The 25,242-nt window shown below is 43.1% G+C and overlaps 1 protein-coding gene across 3 annotated transcripts in view; it reads right to left on the minus strand.

The window, feature by feature from the left end:
• The window catches only part of Stard9 (StAR related lipid transfer domain containing 9), a 91,475-nt gene extending 66,607 nt beyond the window's left edge, over nucleotides 1–24,868 (minus strand). For 2 of the 3 annotated variants that reach the window (XM_055628656.1, XM_055628489.1), the window contains exons 1-3: nucleotides 24,744–24,868; nucleotides 20,135–20,204; nucleotides 18,259–18,375 (exon numbers count right to left, since the gene is read on the minus strand). In XM_055628656.1, the coding sequence (XP_055484631.1) occupies nucleotides 18,259–18,375; nucleotides 20,135–20,204; nucleotides 24,744–24,790 (234 nt within the window). In that variant the 5' untranslated portion in view covers nucleotides 24,791–24,868. Of the gene's footprint in view, nucleotides 1–18,258; nucleotides 18,376–19,446; nucleotides 19,508–20,134; nucleotides 20,205–24,743 lie in introns of those variants that run through there. The other variant, XM_055628579.1, reaches the window with a different exon arrangement.
• Between the last annotated feature and the right edge of the window lie 374 nt (nucleotides 24,869–25,242).

A 25,242-nucleotide genomic window follows, 5' to 3' on the forward strand; every position in this document is an offset into this window, starting at 1 on the left:
CCCTCATATACATAACTAAAAATAAATAGTTTAAAAAGAGAACTTCATTACACAAAACTTCAGTTTAATAAAAGGAGAAATATGCTCGGTATTGGAAACCTAGCCAACCGCTAGTAAAGTCACAGATCTTGGAGGAGAACCTACAACCACCATTTTACCAAACCAACAATTCTTCATTCCATTCTAAAGATTTACCTTTATCCACAGATAAGTGTTGTGGTGGTCTGAACAGAAATGGCCCTCAGAGATTCATGTGCCAAATGCTAGGCCCCAGAGAGCAGCATTATTAGGGGGTGTGGCCTTGGAGTAGATGTGTCACTGTGGAGGTGGGCTTTGAGGTCTTCTATGCTCAAGCTAGGCATAGTGAGGCACACAGTCTCCTTCTGCTGCCTGCAGATCAAGATGTAGAACTCTCAGCTCCTTCTCCAGCATCATGTCTGCCTGTAAGCCACCATGCTTCTAGCCATGATGATAATGGACTAAACTTCTGAAACTGTAAACTAGCCCCAATTAAATGTTTTCTTTTATTAGAGTTGCCATGGTCAGGGTGTCTCTTCACAGCAATGGGAGCCTTAATTAAGACAAGTGTAGTTCTCACCCCTCATACCTGCTTTGCAACAGATGGCATTACCAAAAAAATACTGATCAAAAAACACAGAGAAAAAGAGCTTGTATGATGCCTAGTCCCAACTGATACATCTACAATACAACTTCTGCACCTAAGGCTCTGGAATCTTTGCAAAACCAGGTGTGGAAAGGGTTTAAAAGAGTCAGAAGAATATAAGTTTGCTGTGAGATTGTGTCTCCTAGAAATGTCCCAGGGGCTATACCTATAAAACCTCACTAACATAGCTGCTTAAATAAAATTGAACAGTGATGGCACCAGTGGACATGCTAACACGGGATGGGGAAATCTCAAGGGGCCTCAAACCTAGACATAACTATGGGCAACTGGGGAATGTTGAGAGTTGGGGAAATGGTCTTCTCCAGAGAAGACCCTCCCAATTGGCTCTCCACTACCAAGTGCCCTGAGATCATACACATACAGGTATACTGGCTGAGAAGGTTGTATTCACGTATTTAGGAATATATCTACCGACCTATCCCTCCATACCAAGTGTGAGTCCTTAATATGTATAATGATAGATGCAGATGGCATGAATGATTGAGCAAAGTTTTTACTAACCGTGGGACAAAACCAAAAGCAGTTTAGCCACAGGAAATGCAGAGCAGTCTTCCCATAGCCCACTTTTGGATCAGCATGCATGGTCCCTGCTGCATCTTAGATCTGACTTGATGCTGCAGCAGATCTTATCAGTGCCCTAGCCACACACACCAGGACCCCTTCACCATTCTCATGCAAGCTAGCGTACTAACAGGTTTCACTCTTAAAGCCTGGGCACCTGTCTAAGGGCTGTACTTGGGTTGCTGAGACTCCATTTACCACTAGAGGTGGTATGGGGCAATTTCAAGCAATAGTCCAAGTGAAAAAAAAAAAAAAACTGAAGAAAAAATTACTGATAAGGTAAATGTGTGTATAACACAGTGTGTGCACACACTGTGTGTAACACAGCAGAGTTGAATTAGACAGACACTCTGAGTGTCCCTTGTGTAGCTGCCCTACAGGAATAAAGATATCCTAAAGATATGCTTGCAGCCCCTACCTTTGTCTATCAGACTACTGAGACAATAGGCCCCCAAGAAATTAGAATTTTTTGAGAACTCTCATTCTGGGAGAAACAAAAGGCTGAAGCCTGGTTCAGGCCAGTGAGGGAGCCTGTGTCCCATAAAGAGATTTCACACAACCTGTTAGATCACCATGCAAGAGAGAAAAGAATATAGACAATGCTGTGGGTGTGACCACACCTGACTAGCCCTGCTTAGCCAGGCACACCCCTTACCCTTCTATTTAAACCTGAACCTTATATCAGAACCCCCAAGATCATTTCAGAGGCTGAGGAATCACTGGATCTCCTTGTTCCTTTTCCCAATGTGACCACATTGAATAAACCTCCACTTTCTGCTTTTCACCATTACATGCTTCCTTGACTGACCCATTGAGGATAACTGAGATGGCCTAGCTTGCTAGGACTGCTCCGACCTCTGCTCTGAGTAACTTGCTTAGCCTCCTTCCTTCCTTCCTTCCACCTGCCCTTCCTCCCATGGCAATATTTCCTAGTAAATTGTTTTCACATAATTTTTACTAGCAGAGTCTGCTACTGCAAAAAGCACCGAGAAAATTGTGGACATGCATTAGAATAAAAAGGCTATGTGTCACTATAAAAACAAGCCCAGGATTTGGACTGAAATGACTCCAAATGACAGCCTCAGCTCTGCAACTTCTCTGTCTGTCTATCTACCTGTCTTTTTACCTGTCCATCCACCCCTCCTGTGGGTGTGTGTGCACGCACATCCCAGTGTAGCTATGATCAGAGGACAGATTGCAGGAGTTGGTTCTTTCCTTCTATCATGAGGGTCTGGGAACTGAACTCAGGTCATCAGGCTTTGTGACAAGCACTTTACCCACGGCACCATCTCATCCACCCTCACGCTACGATTTAAAGAGGTAGTCTTAAAGAGGGCTGTGTCTATCAGCCCTCCTATAAGGTAGACGGCTAGAGACGAATAGCTCAATAATATGGCTTCTGCTTGACATGCTCAGATCCCTTTGTTTGATCCTCAGTGGAAAGGCGGGGAGGTAATGTTTAACTGCCATGACCATTTTGTGATAACCAACTACATTTGGATATGACAGCATATACAAAGGTGCTTTTTTTTTTTTTTTTTTTTTTTTTTTTTTTTTTTTTTTTTTTTTTTTTGACAGTGTCTTTCTAGGTGGTCCTGAAACTCTCTAAGCAGACCAGGCTGACCTCAAACTCACAGAGATCTGCCTGCCTCTGCCTCCTTCCTAAGGCTGGGGTTAAAGGTGTGGGCCACTTTGACTAGAAAGTACTTTTTAAACTAAACTACAGAGAAACTGGCTCATTTTAAGAATAGCTGTTTTTCAATTTAGCGTATTTCCTCCAACTTGTAAGTACAACATCCCCACTGGCTATGAATAGAAAATTTATAAAACACAGGTTTTCAGATTTTAGCATTCATCTCAACCACCCAGACAATATTAAAAGGTATTATTGGCCCCATATGGCCCCTGGTTAAAAAAATGACAGAATGAAACTCAAGAGGGAATTCTAAGTTAAATTAGTAGGTCACATGATACTCTGATCCTGATAGGAAATCTAAGGAACTGAGGTTAAGTGTGTGTGTGTACTACTTTATTTAGACATAATAATATGACATCTGTGGAAAAAGGAAAAACAAAACACAAGCATTTCCTTTCTACCTTTAGACTCTTTGTCCCTTCTTTCCCTTTTCCCTACACCCACTGGTCTCATGAGGATAGTATGTAAAAGAACAGCAGTCCTGAAAGCTGAATCCCTGTGTCTAGGGATGCCCTGGATTCACTATCCCAAGAAAACCCTAGGCAAGCCCCTGATGTGCTGGACAGAAGGACATTTGTTTATGGCTGAGGCTCAGACATGGCACCCACACATAATACAGTGAACATAAGTGCATTCATAACTATGGAAAGAATGAATAAATGAATGCATTAACAATGGACTGAATCCAGTATGCTCACAGAAAGTATGTGGAATAAAATTACACTTTGGCGGTTCTGTAGTTTTCCTCTAAATCCTGCCCGAATTACTTTCCACATGTTTGATCTTCATTCAGAAGCATGTCAGCAGGTCAGTGTCTTGTACACAGCACAGTTTTCAGTGTGCTCATAAGATCTCCTTATCATTGTTTTTAGCGGGTTTGTTCCAGCAGCACTGGGAGATAGTCAAGTAGGACCAAGGGGGCTGGAGATATGGCTCAAGGGGCAGGGTGCTCACCAGACAAGGCAAATGTGAAAACTAGACTTTGGGTTCTCAGAACAAAAGAGCTGGTGGGTATGGTAGCCCACCTGTAATTTCAACAAGCAGGAGGGAAAGACAGATATATTAGGCAAAAAAAAAAAAAAAAAAAATTGAATCCAGGTTCAGAGACTGCCTCAGCATATAATGCTAAGAGTAACTGAGGAAGACACTGGGCCTAGGGCCTAAACACACACACACACACACACACACACACACACACACAAATATGAACCTCCATACGTGCTTGCACATCACATATGAATGGGGAAAGGAAAACAAGTCCAGATGATTGTGCCTATGTGAAAAAAGTTTTCCGCCAATTATGCTGCTAGAAGCATATTTCCTGTTTTTAATCTTGTTTGTTCTGAAGGGTCTCTCCAGGCTAAAGTAGGTGCTGGAGATGCAAGTGAACTGGTTTCAGACTTTAGCAAGGCCAGCGGAAGCCCATCTTATTTACAGGTTTGGTTTCACACATTTTATGATGATCTGTACAGCATCTGCCTCAGACATTGTACTGGCAGTCCACCTTCCTGCCTAAAGCCACACTCCTCTGCCAGCCCCAGAGCCTTTGCAGAAGGGGCAGGCTGCATGTTAGTCACAAGACCTCAGACCATACACGCCTCTTCTGCTTCAGCCCTCAGACTTCAAGTCAATTCCAAATTACACAAAACTAACTCCAGCTTTACAAATATTCCTAGAACAAAGGGTAGCTGAAGTGGGAAGATCTTAATTCCAGGCCAGCCTGGGCTACACAGGCAACTCTGTCTCCAAACAAACAAAAAACAAAAGCATCATATACTACAAGTCTGGATTCACCCCGGGGAACTTACAGTCATTCCCCTCTAATTTGAAACTGGACGCCTTAGGGTACAGCACAGATGAAAGAAAACCTGTTTGGAAAAAGGGGTGCCAGGGATGCTGGGATATACTGGAAAGAAAAGGAGCATAATGGGCTAGTGTAGGCCTGTAGTCTCAGCACCCAGGGGCCTGAGGCAAGAGGATTGCAAACTGAAGGTTTATCAGAGTTACATAATGAGTTCCAGACCAGCCTTGGCAACATAATCAGAGCCTGTCTCAAAATCAGAAGAAGGAAGACAAGCAGCACAGGGACCACAGGGGTGGTGTCCAGATCCCAGCCCGCAGGAGCATCCGGCTGCATGTCAGCATCTAGCCCCAGAGTATAAGCTACTGCCTGAATCTCACAGGGTACTCAGGTCCACTGACACATCCAAGTAATTTATAATAAAGCATTCGGCTGCATCCACAGATAAACACTTGCTCTAAACTAAATTGAGCTAAATTCTGTGGTACTCCCCATTTCTCAGAAAGAGCGGAGTCACAAAGAAGGCCTGAAAGTAACATGCCTTCATTCCTGACCTTTGGTCCTTTCTATACTACTGTAAGACTTAACAGTCCAGTATCTTCTAATTGTCAGCTAATTTGTATCACACTTCAAACATCAGAGGGTAGCACACAATCAGGAGATAGGGCAAGTCCAAACAGCACTTAGCAGAATTTGGTACAAAAATCAAGGCTTTGGAAGCAGCAGACCTGGGGTTAAATCTAGCATCACTCCTTAGTAGTGTGACCAGGGACAAATTATTATCTCATCTGTAACAGAGGCATTGCTAACTCACTTTCAAAGGTTGCTGTGTGGCTGTAAAGAACAAATGAGATAATAGAACTCAAATACCAAGTTCAGTACCTAGAACAGGGTAGCCCTCAAAAGGTGATAGTTCAGCCAAGTGGGGTGGCACATATTTGTAATCCTAGCATGAGGATGGCAGAAGCAGGAACAAGTTTGAGGACAGCCTTGTATACATAGCAAGACTTTATCTCAAAACCACATCATGTTAAGAAGCCAGGGATGATGACTTATTGGAAGGCAGGAGGATAGACTTGTACATATATCAAGTCTGAGACCAGTGTTAACTACATGAGACCCTGTCTCAAAAGCAAACCAAAACACCAAAACCAAACCAAAACAAACATAAAGTGCTATTTTTCTCCCTATGGAAGCAAGTTGGTTATAAAAACATCACCAAAATTAACTCTGACTTTTCCAAACCCAGACACTGAATTGCTAAACTCCATGGAATGTTTCCAGATGCTTGAAGAAGGAAGAAGTTGTTTACTTTCTTAAAACTTTCTGATGTGGGACAGAAAGAAAAACCATACCAGCTTGAGACCATGAAGTACCTGCGTTTAACACCACCACAAACAAGATGGGATAAGCTTAACAGGTGAAAAAAGACAGAGTAATCAAGGGTTTCTATTTTTGTCAAATTCCATCTCAACAGAACTGCTGCCTCTCCCAGTTACATGGAAGCTGTATTAATCTGCCTCCTACATCAACTCAGTGAGAATCCCTAGAAAGCACCTGTTACAGGGCTACATGGTATACAATGAATACTTCTCGACATTTGTTGATGTGGTACTGACATCTACAAAGTGTGCATTCAAAAACTTCACAGCCGAGTTACCAAAACTAGTCACACACACAAAAACAGACAAACAAAACCACCTTACAGTATTTTAATTAAGGTGACGAGTTTGCATTGGGCTGCATTCATAGGTTTTATAGGCCCCATATGGCCCCTGGTTAAAAAAATGACAGAATGAAATTCAAGAGGGAATTCCAAGTTAAATTAGTAGGTCACATGATACTCTGATCCTGATTGGAAATCTAAGGAACTGAGGTTAAGAGTGTGTGAGTGTGTGTGTGTGTGTGTGTGTGTGTGTGTGTGTGCGCGTGTGCGCTCGCGCGCAAGCGCGTGTGCTACCTTCAAGTCTTAGGCAAGAATGTCACTCCCACTTTTGGAAGAGAAGCTACATATTGTGCTTCTATCTCATCACAAAGAGAACAATCATATTTGAATCAGATTTTAAAATGTTTTATTAACATACATTAAATATTCATAATGGTTTCATTATGAAAATTTCATATAGGTACCTAATATATTTCAGCTACATTCACCCTATTAATCTCTCTTTTCTTCCCCTCACACTAACTCCCACTTCCTCTTCCTAACTAGCTTGCCTTCTATTTTCATGTCTCTTCCTCTGCTTTTTTGTTTATTTTTCAAGGGATTACAGAAAGGTGCACTTTATCAGCAGCTACACCACTGAAGACAATGTCTCTCCCTCCCCTACCTCTGTTAACTGCTTACAAATCCTCAAGTAAGGGTGGGGCCCCATGAGCCCCTCCCGCAACACAGTTCTGGAGGTTCAGTGTGATCCAGCTCATGTGCATGTAATCACAGCTGCTATGAGTTCAGGAGTGCCTAAATGCCTAACTTCAGATGTAGTAGTTGCACAATGAAATGAGTGACAAAGTATTAATCTAATCACTATTTCTAGGAAATGTGTAAGACAAATGCCTTTGAGCACCTTCTTCGGCTTGCTTCTCCCACCTCTGAGGAACAGTTACTTAAGGGGCTATGCATTAACTGAGAATTTTAGGGCTCAGTTCTACTTCTGCCTAGGGCAACTCCACAGGGTTCTGCCTTTCACAATCCAAGCTGGGTGTGGAGGTGCATGCCTTTAGTACCAGCTCTGGGAAAGCAGAGGCAGGTGGATCTCTAATAGTTTAAGGCCAAGCTAGTCTACACAGCTGTATCATGCCTGGACATCAGCACCACACACCCCTCATCTCCTTTCTCCAGCTCTCAGTCTCTCCACCTCATCTTTTATAATATGAAGGAACTAGACTCTGACAGTCTTTCTTCCCATCACTGAGAATAAAATTTTACCTGTCCCCCTTCTTTGGTTTTTTGAGATGGGCTCTGGCTGTCCTGGGAATAACGATGTCTTTATAGATCAGGCTGGTCTCACAGAGATCCACCCACCTCTGTCTCCCAAATGCTGGGATTAAAGGCAGGTGCTACCACACCTGGTCTATTTCTCCCTGGACATTTCATCAAATGCTTGATTTAAATGTCTGTTATTTTTCCACAATGTGGACTGAGGAGAATGGCTTCATGGAGAGAATGCTCTCCATGAAAGTGTGGGGAACACAGTCTGTAGCCTCAGCACCTTAGTCTAAAATACATACACACACACACACACGTACGTTTTAATTAGATGGGCATAGAAACCACCTGTAATCCAAGTATTTAGGAAGCAGAAATGAGAGAGTCCTTAGGGCAAGCTAGGTAGGTAGACAAGCTAGATTTGGTGAACCTGGGTTCAGAAAAGACCTTACCTCAAAAAACAAAAACAAAACAAAACAAAACAAAACAAAAACAAAGTGAAAAACAATTGATAAAGGTACCTGAGGCAACTTCAGGCCTATATCACATCCAACATACATAAAGACACACACATGTAAACATGTAAGTATGCCTACCTGCCCACAAACATGCATACATACATACACATCACACATATGTGCAGCAAAAATTACGTAATATTTACCACATTATGATTACCTGTCTCCTCTAAAAGAGAAACATCAAATGTGAGGCTGACTAAAGGGAAATGTTTAAGAAGGCGAACTACATAAGAGCAAACAAAACAAAGATTAAACAACTCCTTTATTCTTTCATCTCTGTAGATCTGCTCACAATTCTAAAAGGGCTATTTTTACTACAAGTTGAGATTATTTAAATGTATATAAGTAGTTAGAAAATAGTTAGAACCACTTTATTGTAGGTAACACCCCTGATGTTAAATCCTAGGAAAGAAAATTTGAGGTCAAACTCCAATCCCAAAAAATACAATTCACAAAGAGCAGCAAGTAGAAGGAACTACCCTAAGACAAACAGTTTCAAACTCTCCAAAAAGTTTCAGAATAGACATTTGCTAACTTTGCTCCCACCCCACTTTCAAGCTATGAAAGGCAAGACTCCACCCCTCAACTACAGCCCTAGCTCTGACCTTAGAGAAAAGCCACCATATTAGTGTCTTCTCCAGTGGCTGTTGAAAACAAAACAAAACAAAAAAAACACCACAAAAAACAAGTTGGGCTGGGTTTGGTTTAATCCTAGCATCAGGGGACACAGAGACAAGTTGGAAAGCCAAACTGGTCTACACAGTGAGTTCAGGCTACCCAGGGTTACATATTGAGACCTTGTCACAAAACAAAACAACAAAACAAAATAGCAACTTAGGAGAGAAAGGCTTTCTTTCAGTTCACAATTCTAGGTTACAGTCCGTTACCATGGAGACCTCAGGAGATAGGAGCTGAGGCAAAGTGGTCATACCCACAGTAGAGAGAGATCACAGTAGAGAGACATGGAATGTCTGTAGACTTACAGCTCAGCTTTCACTATTCCTCTCCTTTAGTCCAGGTACCAGCCCATGAAATGGTGCTGTCCACATTCAGGAAGAGTCTTCTCAACTCAATCAAACCCAGCTCACAAGCGTTCCCACAGGCCAACTTAATCTACACAAGTCTTCATTAAGATCTCTTTCCTAGATGAGTCTTATGTCAAATTGACATAAGAACCCAGCCATGTTCTAGACACCGTAGCATACTATCACTATGCCTGACAAAGCTTCTGATTGCTTTTGGTTTTAGGGACAAGCACTAAGATTGATATAGAAAAGAAAAGAAAACCACTGAAGATCATTTGGTGACACAAATTTAATGCTATATGTTTGTGGGCTACAACTCAAACATATTTCTCACCTTTCCAATGTCATATTAATATGTAACAATCAAGATAAAGTTAGAGAGTATAATAATGCAGAGTGAACAAAAAAGGTAAAACTGAAAAAAACTAAAATAGTAAAACTAAAAATATTGCATACATGTTTTTGCATACACACACACACACACAGAGCCAGGGAAATGGCTGTGTCAAATGCTGGGCCATTCTGAGTGCCTGTACACACTGTCCCCAGGGGAGTGGTGCAACTCTCTCGAGTTTTCCATGCTAGGGTGGATGTTCAGATGATGCAGCTGCTTTTGAAGCATCTATAGTCCTGTAAGTGGCCCCAATAAACACTGGTTCACAGCTAGGCTGTGGTGGAATCATTTTCTTTTTTAAAAATAACTTTGTTAGAAAACAAAAACCCCAAAAAACAACAACAAAAAAGGAAATTTTGTTTTGTTTAATAATACTTTGTATTTATTGACAATTTCATACATATATACAATATATCATGATAATATCCACCACACTCAAACCCCTCCTATCTACTCAACACCCTTAAACATGTGCCTTTTCTACTTTCATTTTCTTTTTGATGCTGTTTTTATTTTTTGCTGATCACAGAAGACAGAAAAATCAGCCCCACTGTTTTCTCCATACCTTCTCTGAACATTGCCCTTAGGAGCCCTGTGTGCTAGCTGTGTTAGTTTGTGCCTATCATCGAGCACCAACACAGGAAGTCTAAAAGGTCAGGGCCATCCTATGTGACATCATGACATCATCTCTCCCAACTCCATTCCCCCAAAAGAAGGGCCTTTTGGTTGATCAGCTGTGCTGGCTCTCTGAACAGAAGACTATTGCAACAGTGCTGACTTAGACCAGGCTTGCTCCACAAGTGTGAAGGCAGATTAGCACCTGGGAAGTCTGAGCAAGAGCTTCCTCAGAGGAAGCCCGGACACAACTGTCTACTGTGATAGATATATAGATACTTTGCTTAATAGGCCACTTTTGGGCGGGGTAGTGGTGCACACCTGTAATCCCAGCACTTGGGGAGGCAGAGGCAGGCAGACCTCTGGGAGTTCGAGGCCAGCCTGGTCTACAAAAGGATTCCGGGCAGGAAAAAAATAAAATAAAAAAGCTACCATTGGGGCTAGCAAAACGGAAAGGCTCTTGGCACACCAGCCTAGCGACTTTTGAGTTCAGTGCACAGAACACACATATGGATAGAAAAAGCCGACTCTAAAAAGTTGTCCTCCAACCTCCACAGAAACTCAGTGGCATGTGCATATAAATAAAAGAGAACTTTGCTTTGTTTTGTTTTGTTTTTTTAAAGGGCTACTTTCTACTCTTTGGATGATCTTTCAAATCACTTTTCCACAAAGACTCTTCAAAGCAGTGATTACCATCATCAAGTGTTTCTTCTTTAATCAAATGACAATCCCATTGGACCTCAGAACAAGCCCAAGTGTGAGGAGCAGGATGAAAGCCTAAGACCAGTTCTCAGCAGATGCAAGTGAGACTGGCCTGGGAAACATCAAGGAAAACTGTCTGTCAGGAATTCCTCCCTCACAGATAACCCCTTTTCAGCCCAGAACTCCAGGGCTTCAAGTATTACCAGAATTCTTATTACCCTTGACTCACGAGAAAAACAGAACAAAACAAAACAACAACAACAAAAAAAGCCACTTCAAACTACTTTTTGTATTTTAAAAGAATTCTCCAGTTTCCCTGTCTATTTTTGTATAGGAATTTGGTACCAGCAACAACCTCTAGTGTCAGGGAACTCTGTTCTTCAGATGTTTCTATGAGTCTAGAAGCTAATCTTCTAAGAGTCACAGTTATGTTTAGAGAAGGGGGGAAAACAAGTTAGACAGAGCCAAAACAATGACCTTATTCCTTCCAAGTCCAGCACAAGGCCATGCTTGCGGAACTGAGCAGCTGTGCTGCTGGCAGAGGGAACAAGCTGCAATGAAAGGTCGCGTGTGTCTCCCTCCCCCTCTCAGGCCTGCAGAACCCATCCAAGTGCTGCACAAAAAGGCTTTTTCTTGTAGACTTCTCTCCCTCTACTTCTGTCTCTATCGTGAATGGAAAGAAACAACACTAGGATGGAATGTACATCGCTCCGCAAATATTCATGAGAAAATGCTCTGACACCCACACATGGCTGAGCTCCCCCAGCACATGCATGAGCCAGAAGAAGGGGGTGCAGAGAAACTCTGACATCTGTGCTTCTAGAACCAAAACGGCTGGAATGATGTCTTACAATGGGCAACAAGATTCAAGAAGGTGAGGCTGGCGATGCAGCTCTGTGCAGAATTGTGTGTCTGGCACATAAGAAAAGTACTAGAATCAATTCTGAATGTTGAATGGTTTAAAAAAAAAAGTCTGCCTTTTAAAAACATTTTATTGTTTTTATGTGTTTTGCCTGCCTGCGTGCCTGTGCACACTACTCTCAGATGCCAGAAGAGCTCATTGGATCCCCTGGAACTAGAGTTACAGGCGTTGATGAGCTGCCCTGTGGGTGCTAGAAATAGAACCTGAGTCCTTTGGACGGAGCAACAAATGCTCTTAACCGCGGAGCCATCCCTCCAGCCCCAGTGCTTGCTGCTCTCCAAAGTGACCCACGTTCAGGTCCCTGCACACATAGTGCTGCTCAACACCACTTGTAACCCCAGCTCCAGGGCATCCAACGACCTCTTCAGGCCTCCACGGATACTCGCCTTCGTGTGCATATATGCCCACACACAAACATAATTTAAAATAAAGCCATCTTTGAAAAAAGAAGGCAGTTTTATCTTATCTGTCATCTACCAAAGTAATTGAACAATTAGTTTGCTAGTCATTAAATGATCATTTAAGGTGTGTGGCCCTGAAAATACAGGAACAAAACTGTGAAGGGTGCTGTGTGTGCAAGCCTGGACTCTGCTGTCAGCAGCCAAGGGTCTGATTGTTGGTTCTATCACTCAGTCGCGTGACCTTTAGAAGACACTCTGTCAGAGCCCAAAGATACACTGAAATGGAGCTATAACAACTCTGGAAAGTAATGGAATTCTAACGGTGCCAGTGAGCTCTCTGTTCCATTCCATTTTAGTTCCTTCTTTATATTTCCTGCTCCTGCTGGGCCTCCAAAATCCCTTTTCAGTTTCTGTCACTTTCTCATCTTCTTTATTCTTTTCCCAAAGCTTTCATTCACTCTCCAAGTTCAGTAGATTCCAAAGACATAGAAGAAGTAAAGACCAGACTCCTCCCCATATCCTTACTTTCTTGAAGTGGCAGATAACAGACCCCGTCTTCATTTTGTAAGAGTGGGGCTCCCAGACAGAAGTGCTGCTTCTGTGACAGTAGCACGGAATCAAACCCTGGTCCCACGAGAGAACCAGTAACGGGTGCTCCATATCCCTCCTCATTCGAGATGGCAATAGTGCCATTTTTTCTCTCCTTGATTCAGTACACAGCTGGGGTTAGGGCTGGGCTAACAGCATACTACCAGCCATACCGGGACCTTTGTGTTGCAGTTCACGGTGTCTGCCTACCAACACCACAAGCGGCAGACATTTCCCTGCAATGTGAGGACAATTCTGAATTTGCAAAAAATGCATGCACGTGTGAGGGAGAGTCTGACTTAATGACTTGCTCTGTGTCTAGGTCTTCATCTTTAAAATAAGTTTCTTTAGGCTAGGAATACACATTAGTTGGTAGAGTCCTTGCTAGCATGCATGAAAGCCCTGGGTTTGATCCCCATCCCTGTATAAAAACAGGCTTGGTGGTTCTTACTTGTTATCCTAGCACTCCAGAGGTGAAAGCAGGAAGGCCAGAAAGTCAAGGTCATCTATCTCATCTCTATAGCAGGATCAGGACCTCTGGGGAGTAGATAAAGTCCTGAATGAATGTGTATTTTGACATGAATACAGCCATGCCAAGGACCCCAATGTCTCCAACCCATGGGAACAGCAAAGCCCACATCTGGTCCAAGTATGGATATCAAAAATGTCTGCCTTCAGCTAAAACCAGTGTCTATAGAAACTGTCCACCACAGCGTCCTCCTCCTGAGTGACTGCAGCCTAAAACTACTTCCCTATAGAAACCTCTTACTAAGTTTGGCTAAACCTGCCTCCTTGTTCAGTTGTATACAATAAACCACTTCCTCAATTCAGATGGATAAAAATAAGCTCCATGGGATTTCAGGCTCCTGCTAGTGCAATTCCATCAGAACACATGGCCCTGCAGGCCTAGCCTTTCTGCACCCCGTGTCTGTCCTTTCTTCATTTCACAGCCTGCATGATAGTCTCCTGGCATTTCTCACCTCCCCTACTCCTCCTGCATTATTCTAGCCCCCCAGGCTCTTCCAGATATCACCCCTCCCAACACCCTGCCCCCTCCCCCCCAGTTGACCCCCTTCTCTTGAAGATAGCCCTAGCCACACTGCATCTACTTCTCTTTCTCTCTGCTCTGGACTCTGCCAGATGTCTCTGGGTGTTCTCTCATTCTAATCCACAAGGAAAACCTTCTCTCATATCATGGAGCGGCCACTATGGTGGTTCCTTTACTGTCCCTCGCATACAATCATGTTCTAGGGAACGTGCGTTTCCTCTCCAAGCTGCTCCAGGTTTCTGACATTCTCAGAAGTGGTGGGATTCTATTTTTTCTTGTTTTCTCTCCCTCCCTTTCTCTCCCTTTCCACTCTCTGGTTCCTCTCGAAAGGCCTGCAATAACATACTCTGTGGTGTTGTGTGGTGTTTGGTATTCGGTGTACTATGAGGACCAAAGAAGTATAAAAATACCAGAAACCACATCTTTTTACTACTACTTTTTACTAAACTAAAATTTTAGTTTTAGATTCAGTGCTTGTAACGAGAAAAAAATCCTCACCCATACAATTTTTAATTTGGAAAAGTTACAAGTGTTTGGGTAATGTGCTTTGGCCAAATAACAAACTATTTTAAAATGAAGAGTCCCAGGGGAGTAAAGGCGATTGCTTTACAAAAGGCAGGGCATGCTTTTTGTTGACTCAGTCTGGTTTGTTGTGAACAGCCATGGCCGTTCTTGGTGGGTGGAGCTGAGCTAAATTCCTCAGGGAAAGTGTTACAAACATACAATAGGGCAAATACAATGTGTGCAGCAGAGAACTCCCATCCTAGCAGTGGCTCATCAAAAGGAGGAAGTTGAGTTAGTTTTCCAAGTGGAGCATGCTGGTCCCAGGAGGAACACCCAGCTTCAAGGAAGAGGTAGGAAAAAAATGTATGCTAATTTCTCATGTGCTGCAAGAGAACAGTCCTCATGACAGGATTTTAGCCAGGGCACATAAAAACTCTCATAGCTACCAAGTAGGTGGGCAGTTACCATAATTACTTTAACAATTCCTTCATCACATAACTGAGATATATACTATCACAGAAATGGTAACAACAGATACATGCACATACATGTAACTAATAACAAATAGGACACAGAAAGGTTAAATAGCTTGTCCAAAGTAAGACAGCAAACTAGTATCTATATCTTAATTCAAACCTGGGTCTAATTTCAGAGCAGAAATAGATTTGCATTAGTATAGATTCACACCAGGAAAAACAGATTGATTTTGAAGAAACATTTTGGCTGAACGTCCAAATATTTTAAAAAAGGGTGTAAATACAATTTAGATCATCAAAGATCTGCCGTAAGATTCTGCTTTAGGGCTGTGGGGTTAGCTTAGTAGGTAAACTCTTATGCTCCCATTCTTATTAACATCTTGGTTACTTTTCCTGTTGCTATGATTAAAAACCTTGACAAAAGTGACAGAATGGACAAAGTTTCCTCTGGCTCACAGTTCAGGTTACAGTTGGTTAAGGCAGGGAATGTAGGACAGCAGATGCTGGAAGCGGCTGGTCACGGGAAGCAGGACATAGTGAACGTTAGTGCTCGCTTTACTTTTCCTCTTGATGTAGCCCAGGACCCCAGTCCACAGAATGGTAGCCTTTCAGTGAGTGCATCTGCTGCCTTAACCTTAATTGAGATAATCCCTGCAGGCATGCCCAGAATGCAGAGGCCAGTCTACCAGGTGCTTCTAGAGCCCATCAAGCTGACAACTGAACTTAATCATCACATGACCTCTGTATCTGTGAATTACTACCATTAACACCTGTTGTTTTGTTTTTGCGACAGGGATTCAACTGTGTAGCCCTTAGCTGGCCCGGACCTCACAATATAACCCAGACTGGCTTCCAATTCACAGAGATCTGCCTGCCTTTGCCTCCCAAGTGACAGGATTAAAAGCATGTGTCATCACACCTGGCCCTAGGGGACATTCTTGTTAACACCAATCAATAAATGGTAAAAATCTTATTAACATTTATCTATGAATGGTGATACCTTGTTAACAGGTATCTCTGAATGCTAACGTCTTGTTAACAGTTATCTATGAATGATGACACCTTTCAATCTATGGATGGTGACACCTTATTAACAGTTATCTATGAATGGTGGCACCTTGTCAACATCTAGTTCACATATATATGTGAATATATATATATACATATATCTACACATACATGTAGAATACTTTTAATTGCCACATGTTTGAAAGTGATGTTTAATCCAGTGTCAGAAATAATGACAAATCAGAGAAAGATTTGACAGAATAGGCTACACCCAACTCTCAGAAGAGAGAGGAAAGGGAAACTACTTAAGGGGCAAATGAGGAGAGAAGTGGTAGTGGCAGTTTTACCAGGACAGTAATAGAGAAACAGGCTGCAGAGCAAGAACAAGCTAGACACAGGTGAAGACAGAATGAGCCAGAGAATGAGAAGGAGCCAGGAGATTCGAAAAGAATGCTGGAGTTAGTTTGAGGCAAAGCAGAACAATTCAGAGGCTGATTTAAAAAGCCAGATTGAATCAGTTAGCTGCTAGAGGAATTTAAGTCAGAACAGCTGAGTTGAACCAGCCAGCCCAGAGCTCAGAAAAACTAGAAAGGGTGAGCTCACTAGGCAGTAAGTTTCAGGGGCTGAAAACATTCTAGGTCCAGGTTAAACTGGATGCTAGAAGCTTCCAGAACGAGGCATACGTTAGCAGAAGGAGGCAATAATCCTCCGAGACAACAGCTTAACCAGGCGAATAAAGGTGCTTTTACACACACACTCCAGACACACGTATGCCAACCTCTTAGATAGTCTGAAGCAGCTCTTACAATGGTCATACTTTCTGTTAGAGAAAGACCAATGTTTTTATGCAGTAGTTCCTTTCCTGGAGTTTTTCAGATCTCAGTGGAAGTGTTTGCAATACCAGTAAGAAGTGCCTTACATACATTGCTGGAGTTAAAAACAAAGACCTGTGGGGAGGGCTCAGAGGTTAAGAACACATCCTGCTCTTACTTACAGAGGACTTGAGTTTGAATTCCAGCATCCATGTCCAGTGCCCATAACTCCAGCTCCAGATGATATGACACTCTCTTCTGGCCTCTAGGGACACTGCACTCATGTTTACAAACTCCCCCCACACACACATTCAAATAATTAAAAATAAAAATAAGGTCTTATGCATCATTCCATAACTCTGAAACAAATGGGTAGTTTGTATTCACAGATTCGCCACACAAATTTGCACAGGTATGTGCCACCATGCCTTGTATATTATATTTTTTCCCCTTAGTTTAGGATTCTACTGTCATAAAGTACCCCAGTTACTGCCAGTATTGGGATTTTCTATGGTCTAGCAAAGCTTGCTCCCATGAGAGGACTGAAAGCAGAACCTTCTATAGTGAAGTGCTTAACCAGTACAATACAATATTATGCTACTGCTTCCCAGAAACAAAGATGTCTTAAGATGCACTAGTCACACCTCTAGTTGCCTTAGCAACTTGAGAAAGAGACAGACCGAACTACAAGAAATAGAGAAAATGACCAGCAACACCCTGAGCCAGCAAAGCCTTAGTCCTCTCAACCCTCAGCCAGCGGATCTTTGGAATTCACCTCCTATACACTCTTGCAGTCTGGCAGAGGAGCTGCCTGGCCCTTTCACACTCTGTGTAGGAGCACAAGTACACAGGTAAGATCCTAAGAAGATATTCAGCTCTAGGATCCTCAATCCTTCTGCTCTACATAATTCAAGGCCATGTTTGAGGTGGGCCCTACTGACCTACTTCAATAGCAGACTATCTGCACTAACCCCACATGAGTCACACTAAGGCCTATATTGGAAATGGACACTGGCCAAGCTCCCAAACCTTCACCAAACAGTCTTCTCCTATCTCTTTGAGTGATTAAAAAACAATAAAAAACAAAAAAACCGATGCCACTCACTCCCATTTCTAACTAACGTCACAAATAACCATCACTCAGATTCCATGCTAATTTATCTAATTTATTCCAGTTATAAAAACTGAGGAGACAATGCTATCATAAAAATAACCTTAAATGGTCCACAACATATTAGAAGGTTTTTCTCTTGAAAATCAGTTTGCATTGAGATTTTTTTTTTAAAGCTTAAAGTACTAATTAGAGTATTTCCAGCCTGCAACTGCCAATATATATATATATAGTTTTGTTTTGTTTCCCAAGACATGGTTTCTCTGTGTAGCCTTGGCTGTCCTAGACTCCCTTTGAAGATCAGGCTAGCCTTGAACTCACAGAGATCTGCCTGCCTCTGCTTCCCTGAGTGCTGGGATTACAGGCATGTGCCACCACACCTGGTTGCCATAATAATCTCAAAAAGTAAATTTACAGCAAACATTCCTAAGAAGGAGAATAAAGGAGAAATGGCATTACCACTTCCTGAGATGCGTATCGAGGGTCCTCCGGATTGACTGACCAATAGCAGTAATCAAAGCCAAATGCCACAACCTTCTCCCGGGTGTCTCCAAAGCTCTCTGGTCGACTGTCCACCTAAAATTAAACACAGAACCCAGTGTCTTCCCTGTTGGGTCATTGGACAGTGGTTCTTGATTATGTCTCCCTGCAATTACAGAGACCTGGACTAACTTCCAGAATGTTTACAACAGCCTCAAAAGGATGGAGCCGCCTGTCTCCATTTCAGTAGGAACAAAGAAAGACCCAAAGAGTTCCTCCACAGATAACTGGCCTCAGGGAAGTCAATAGCTGGGGAGGTGTGTGGAAGGCAAACTAAAGTTTGTTCTTGGGGACTATAGACATGGCTCAGAGGTGAAGAGCACTGGCTGCTCTTCCAGAGGACCTGGCTTTGATTCCCAGCATCTACTTGGCAGCTCATCACCATCTGTAACTCCAGGCCCAGGGAATCTGATGCCCTCTTCTGGCTTCTTAGGGCATGAGGCACACACAAGGTCCACAGACATACATGTAGGCACAACACCCGTACACATAAAATAATAAATATCTTGTAAAAACCAGGTGTTCTCCTGATGGGAGAGCAGCCTTGCCAGGCCACAGAGGAGGACAATACAGCCAGTTCTGATGAGACTGGATAAGCTAGGATCAGAGGGAAGGGCAGGAGGACCTCCCCTATCCGTGGACTTGAAGAGGGGCATAGGAGCAGATGAGGGAGAGAGGAATGGTGGGATTGGGAGAGGAAGAGAGAGGGGGCTACAGCTGGGATACAAAGTGAATAAACTGTAATTAATATAAAAATAAAAATTTAATTAAAAATAACTTTAAAAATAAAATTAAAAAAATGTTTGCTCTTGGTTAAGCTTCATTCTCTAGACCCAAAAGTATGAGATCTTACAACAAAACAGCTGAAGTGATTAGCAAGAGAGATAAGCAAGAGAAGGCAGGGAATGAAAGGCCCTTTGTCCTCAGGAGTGCCTGTCTAAACTTTGGCAGGGCTGATTCTCTTTTAACAAGAGCTAATGACAAGAGAAAAAAAAACATATCTCAGAAGTAACACGAGAGAGGGCATAGCTCTGAGGCTTGGGGTCTAGATAACCTTCACTCTGCCTCAGTTATTGGGAATGCTGGCTCACTCCTCATGCTACCTACAGCAGCTCTCTGGTGATCATCTTCCTGGCTTCTTTCCATGGCTCAAGATCCACAAAAGAACTCATTCATCTTCTGTTTGAGGAAGGGTAGAGGAAGTTGACTTCTAGAAGGGGCGGAGGAAGACAGAAAGAAGTTCCCTGTGTCTGTCCAATTGTGCTCCAAAGTTAAGTAGTGGAAGAAAACCTGCAAGAAGGCTCAGGCCAGTGACTAACTCCCTTCTGGGATCTGAAGGCTGATGTCTGATGTCCAGACCACATTATGGCCAAAACAAACCTTGCATTGCCATGTAAATACTCAAATTCCTAATAATGCCCTGGATAAAGTACTATCAGTGGAGGGGCTCAGGATAAAGTTTAACTGGTGGCTGGGTGAGTTAGATAGACACACAAATTATTCCTGACATGAGTTGAGATAATCACAGCCCCTATTACATCCCCTGGGTTTAGTTTCAAAGCAGCTGCTAACCAGTTTCCAAAACAGCTGCACCGTTCTAGTTACCAGAGCATGGAACAAATACATCTTCTGGACTATAAATGCAATTCTTTTGTTGTTTATTTGCTTTATGATTGATCCAAGCTTTCTCCACAATTCTCTTCCATCTCCTGCTCTCTCGTATGTTATACACCCCAAGAGGCCCCTTTAATTATAATAGTTCTTAATAGAAAATCAAACACAATTCCAGGCTTACCTTTACATTCCTGATTTTTGCCACTTTGTCATCAACTTCCACAATAATTCTTCCCCCTTCTTTGGTCTCCCTAAGAAATAAGAACAGAATTCAAATTAGAAGAAACACTTTTTGTTTTGTTTTCTGAGGCAGATTCTCAGGTAGCCCAACCTGCCCCAAGTTCACACTTTAGCCAAGGATGACTTTGAGCTTCTGATCCTCCTGCCTGATCTTCCCAAATGTTAGAACGACAAGCATGTGCCACTACATCTGACACCTACTTAAAACACACACACAAAGCAAGCAAGCAAACAAACAAAAACAATAAATTATTAGTTCCCCTACTCTCGATCCTGTCCCCATAAGTGAAATGACTGTCTTCATAAACAGCTGAGAGCATAGAATGCCTCCTTTAAGGAGCGTAACTTCCGAGATCAGTACGCTTTGACTCTGGAATCACTAACCATCACCACCACTTACTCTGGTGATCTTCTGTGTATAAAACACCATATTAGATATAGATATTGTAATTTACCCATCCACCCTGCTCTCCTAGAGGAATTATGTAACTTGTTCAAGGTCACCCAGCCAGGACCTGTAGAAATGGGATTTACATCCAGATTTGTCTGATCCTTAACTATAATTTAAAAATTAGGCTTGGAAAATATCTTTGGCCCAGCACATGACACAACTTCTCATTGTCTCTAGACCACTGAACAAAGAGCATTGGCGTCCTCTCTGCTGACACATTGGCCATACTTTTACATCTGAAGTCAGAGTGAAGGCCAAGGTACTTAAAGAATCTTCCTATATTGCCTTTGCATGGTAATACTACTAGCAACTAACCACCCTTTACATTTATTTAAAGTTCTTTTTTGCAGGGCGCGGGAGAAGGGGAGGGCTTAACGACATTCATTTTAATAGGCTTATTTAATAAGCTAATTCTGATGACCCATACACCTGAAGACCACATTTTTCATAACAAAGACCTCCAGCTAAGGCTGTATCTGGAACAAAGCCCTAGATCTAAAAAAACAAAAACCAAAACTTTTTACTAACTAAGTGGCACTTTTGTCACTGAAATTTAAGTTTGAGTTGGATTTTTTTCCTCTTAAGGCCTTGATGTACTTTCTTGTCCACTTTACAGAAGACAGTACCTGAGAAAGGAGAGGTATTCTTTTGTGGTGAAGGGGACCGAACCCAGGGTCTCATACATCTAGGCAAAGTGTTTTACCACTCAGGCATACCCTAACTCCAGAGATGTTCCTAATCTCCCAAGATCATCAGTTCATAAGAAGATAAAATTGCTCCCAAACACTCTGCTCATCTACAGAAATGCTGGCATTAAATTTTGAGAGGGCAGAAAGCTGGCTTCGGGCCGGGCTCGGTGGCACATGCCTAAAATCCCAGCATAGGCAGAGGAAAAAGGAGGAGGAGAAGGAAAAGAAGAAGAGGAAGAAGAGAAAGAAGGAAGGAAGGAAGGAAGGAAGGAGGAAAAGGAGAAGGAAGAAGAAGAAAGAGGAGGAGAAGAAAAAAGGAGGAGAAAGAGAGGAAGGAGGAGAAGATGGAAGAGGAGGAGGAAAGAGGAGAATGAAGAGAAGGAAGAGGAGAAGGAGGAGGAGGAGAAGGAAAGAGATAAGGTGAGAAAAAGGGTGAGGAAGAGGAAGAAGGAAAAGGAGAAAGAAGAAGAGAAAGAAGAAGAAGAAAAAGGAGGAAGAGGAGCAGTAGCAACAGCAGCAGCAGCAGCAATAGCAGCAGCAGCTGGCTTTAATGGGTTCAACTTAGTCCTATTAATGAAAAGCCCCAAGCAAGGCAAAGCAGCCACACTACCACTAGCCATGGAGCCTATCAACAGAATCCATCTTCAGAGTCATAGGTTTTAGATAGAAGTAAGTTTACAGGCTGCCTACATCAAAATTAAGAATAGGAGAAAGCTCAGTTATTTCAAATGTTTGGAGGAGTGGATGATAACCAGCTCTTCGGAGAGATTTGATGTATGCTGTAAATTGAAAACCACTGTCCTAGAGGAGAATATAGCTGAGAGGCTATATATTTGTACTCTTCTTCTCCTTCCTTTTCTTCTTTTGGTTTTCTGACACAAGGTTTCTTTGTGTAGCCTTGGCTGTCCTGGACTTGCTTTGTAGACCAGGCTGGCCCCAGAGATCCATCTGCCTCTTCCTCCCTGAGTGCTGGCATTACAGGCTGCGCCACCAGACCTGGCTTTGTGTTTATTTTTTAAACTCAAAAAAGAAAGGAACAGATAGAAAAGAGGTCATAAGAATAAAAATAATCACTAAAAAAAAAAAAAAAAAAAAAAAAAAAAAAAAAAAAAAAAAAAAAAAACAACAACAAAAAAAAAAAAAAACAACCCTATGACTAACACCTGATTGGACATGAGAAGGTAACAGAAAAGAAATATGATCGAAGTTCATTGTACACATATGTGAAAATGTCATAATGAAGCCCATTATTTCATATAACTAAACACATGCTAATAAAGTGTTTTGTAAAATATTGACATGGTTATTCCTATTTTATAGATTAAAAAACAGAAGGTGGAAAAAATTAATGTATCATGTGAAAAGCACAGGGCAGTGGGGCAGAGTACAGGATTGGTAGATATGTTCTTCAGTGGTGGATGAGTTTGAATTGACAAGGACGGCATCTCAAAATGACAAACAGAATTTCTGTTTATGGGAGACAACTAAGGTCAAGGGTAGGACTGTGCTGTTATTTTATTCAAGGTTTTCCCCAGTCCTATAGGACAAAGGAGCAATTTTGAGCATCTTGCAGAGGAGCAGCGTGGTGTAGTAAATCAAACCCTGCTTTTAGAACTTAAACAAGACCATATTCTCATTTGGAAAAACTAATGTAAGCTTAGGCTGATGACTTACTTGAAGGTTGGAACAGGCTACATAATCAGCAGATTCTGCACATGCAAACCAGCTTCAATGAACAGAATTCATTGCAGAATTCTGTGGGAATTGGGGAACGTCTGGTCTAGATTTCTTAGCTGAGATCACACTGAATGCTTACATAACTACCTCTGAATCTATGGTTGTGAATCTGCAGGCTGCTAAAAATCTGCTCACACCTGGAGATCAGGAGGCTTGACAATCGGTCACTTTCCCGCCAGCCTCCTCACTGGAGCTAAAAGTAAGTTTCCTGATTGTTCTTCATTTTTGTTGGATGAGATATGTTATTCTTAGCAATCACTACACATAACAAAGGTATTTCAACATCGTTTCTTAATCTAATCCATGCTATTTGAAAGCCCTGGTTTCCTAGGATAAAAAGTTAAAAGTGGTCAATGCTGCTATCCTGAGAACCCTAAAAACAGCTTGGAAAGAAAGACATCTACCAGCAACTACTCTCTCCTGGATAGCAGCTGCTCCCAGAAAGCCCCCAGCCCTGAATCACCACATTCAAAGCTAGATGTTTAAAAACCATTTGCCAATCCAAACGCAGCAGTTTGGGGTACACTCTTCTTGTGTGTTCCCCCTATCTCACTGTTATCGTTCTGTCAAAACTTTTCCAAGCAAATGGCCTCTACAAGGACAAGCCTAACTCCACATGGTACCATTTTTGTCATAAGAGACGATGCCTTTTTTGACCTCTGTCTCCATTTACCAAGTCAGCTTGTGTACCAGACATTTAAAAATAAGCTACCAATTCCAATATATATCAACTGTTCTAGAACCACACTCTGCCAATTTTATCACCGATCACTCTCCTGCTTCTATCCAAGCAGGTGTCCAAGGCTTCCACCTACACACTAACAGCCTAACTTTGCTTTCCCTTCCTGTTCTTACTTCAGAGAGCTCTACACTCCCCCCCTTTTAATATAAGTGTTTATTTATTACAATTTATTCACTTTGTATATCCCAGCTGTAAGCCCTACCCTCGTCCCTTTCCAATCCCTACACTTCCCTTTACCTGTCAGAAAACTCAAATATCATTCAAAACAGTTCAGACACCAACTCTTACACCAAAGCCTTCTCTGATTTCCCAGGTGAAGTGGAAAAAAGGACGAAATACACAGCTACACTCTGGCTGCCTCAAAGGTCGAGAGGTGCAGAATCAGTCACAGGCACTGAGGGCGCCAGGAATAGACATTTGGAGTAACTTCCCCTCTGTCACAGTTCCGTTCTTAAATCATGTCAGCTGTTAAACACAGGATGAAAACAGTCTATCTGGATCTCAATTTCCCTCCCATATCCTGACGATTCTTTTTCCTACGTCCTCACGGTGTGTATATATGAACTCCAGTCCTCACTTGGGTACTCCCGGGATACTAAGAGGAGTGGGGACGCCCATCCCTGTGCACCTTACGTCATGCTGCGTGAGAAAGGCCCTACTAAGTAGAACACCAAGCCTGAGCCAGGGTCCCTAAAACTCCCGTTAGCCGGACACCACGAACGTGCACACAGGGCAGCGACCCCGGAGCCACAGGAACTGCTCTCTCCTAGGACGCGATGCCCTGACCCTTCAGGCCTTCAGGCCCCTGAGCCCTCGGGGCACTGTGTGTCTTATTTTTTTCCTTCGCTCCAGTCCACCGCGAGGAAGACAGGGATCTCGCGCCCCTCTCAGTTCACTTGACGCCTCAGACGCCCCCTCCTGCCACACTCACCGCTTGCTGAGAGGCCGGACCCTCACGGCCACCCGCACGTTCGCCATCCCTCCGCCACAACCCAAGACCCACACAGCGGTCCAGAGGAAGCATCCCTGGCAGGCATCCAGCGAACAGACCAGGCACTGGCACAGCCACAGCCACAGACTGGCCCGCCCGCCCCGTGCTCCTCCCGGCTGCAGGGCCAGCCTCGCCCGAGGGGGCGGGGCCCGCCGAGCCTCGGCCAATCCCGAGACAGACGGGGTGGGCCTCCTCGCCTCGCTCCACCCTCTCGGTTCCCCGAACGCTCCCACCCAAGCAGGAGCAGCACTTCCGACGGGGGCGGGGCCCGCTGAGCCTCGGCCAATCCCGAGACAGGTGGGTTGGGCCTCCTCGCCTGGTTTCACCACTCACCGCCCTAGCGTCGGCACAGCCAGACAAGGGCGGGGCATGCCGAGCACCCGCCAATTCTGAGACGGAGGGGCCCGGCCACCTAGTCTCGCTCCGCCCAAAGCAACCT

Source organism: Psammomys obesus, unplaced genomic scaffold, assembly GCF_907164565.1.
Source record: "Psammomys obesus unplaced genomic scaffold, mPsaObe1.curated_primary_1811, whole genome shotgun sequence".
NCBI lineage: Eukaryota > Metazoa > Chordata > Mammalia > Rodentia > Muridae > Psammomys > Psammomys obesus.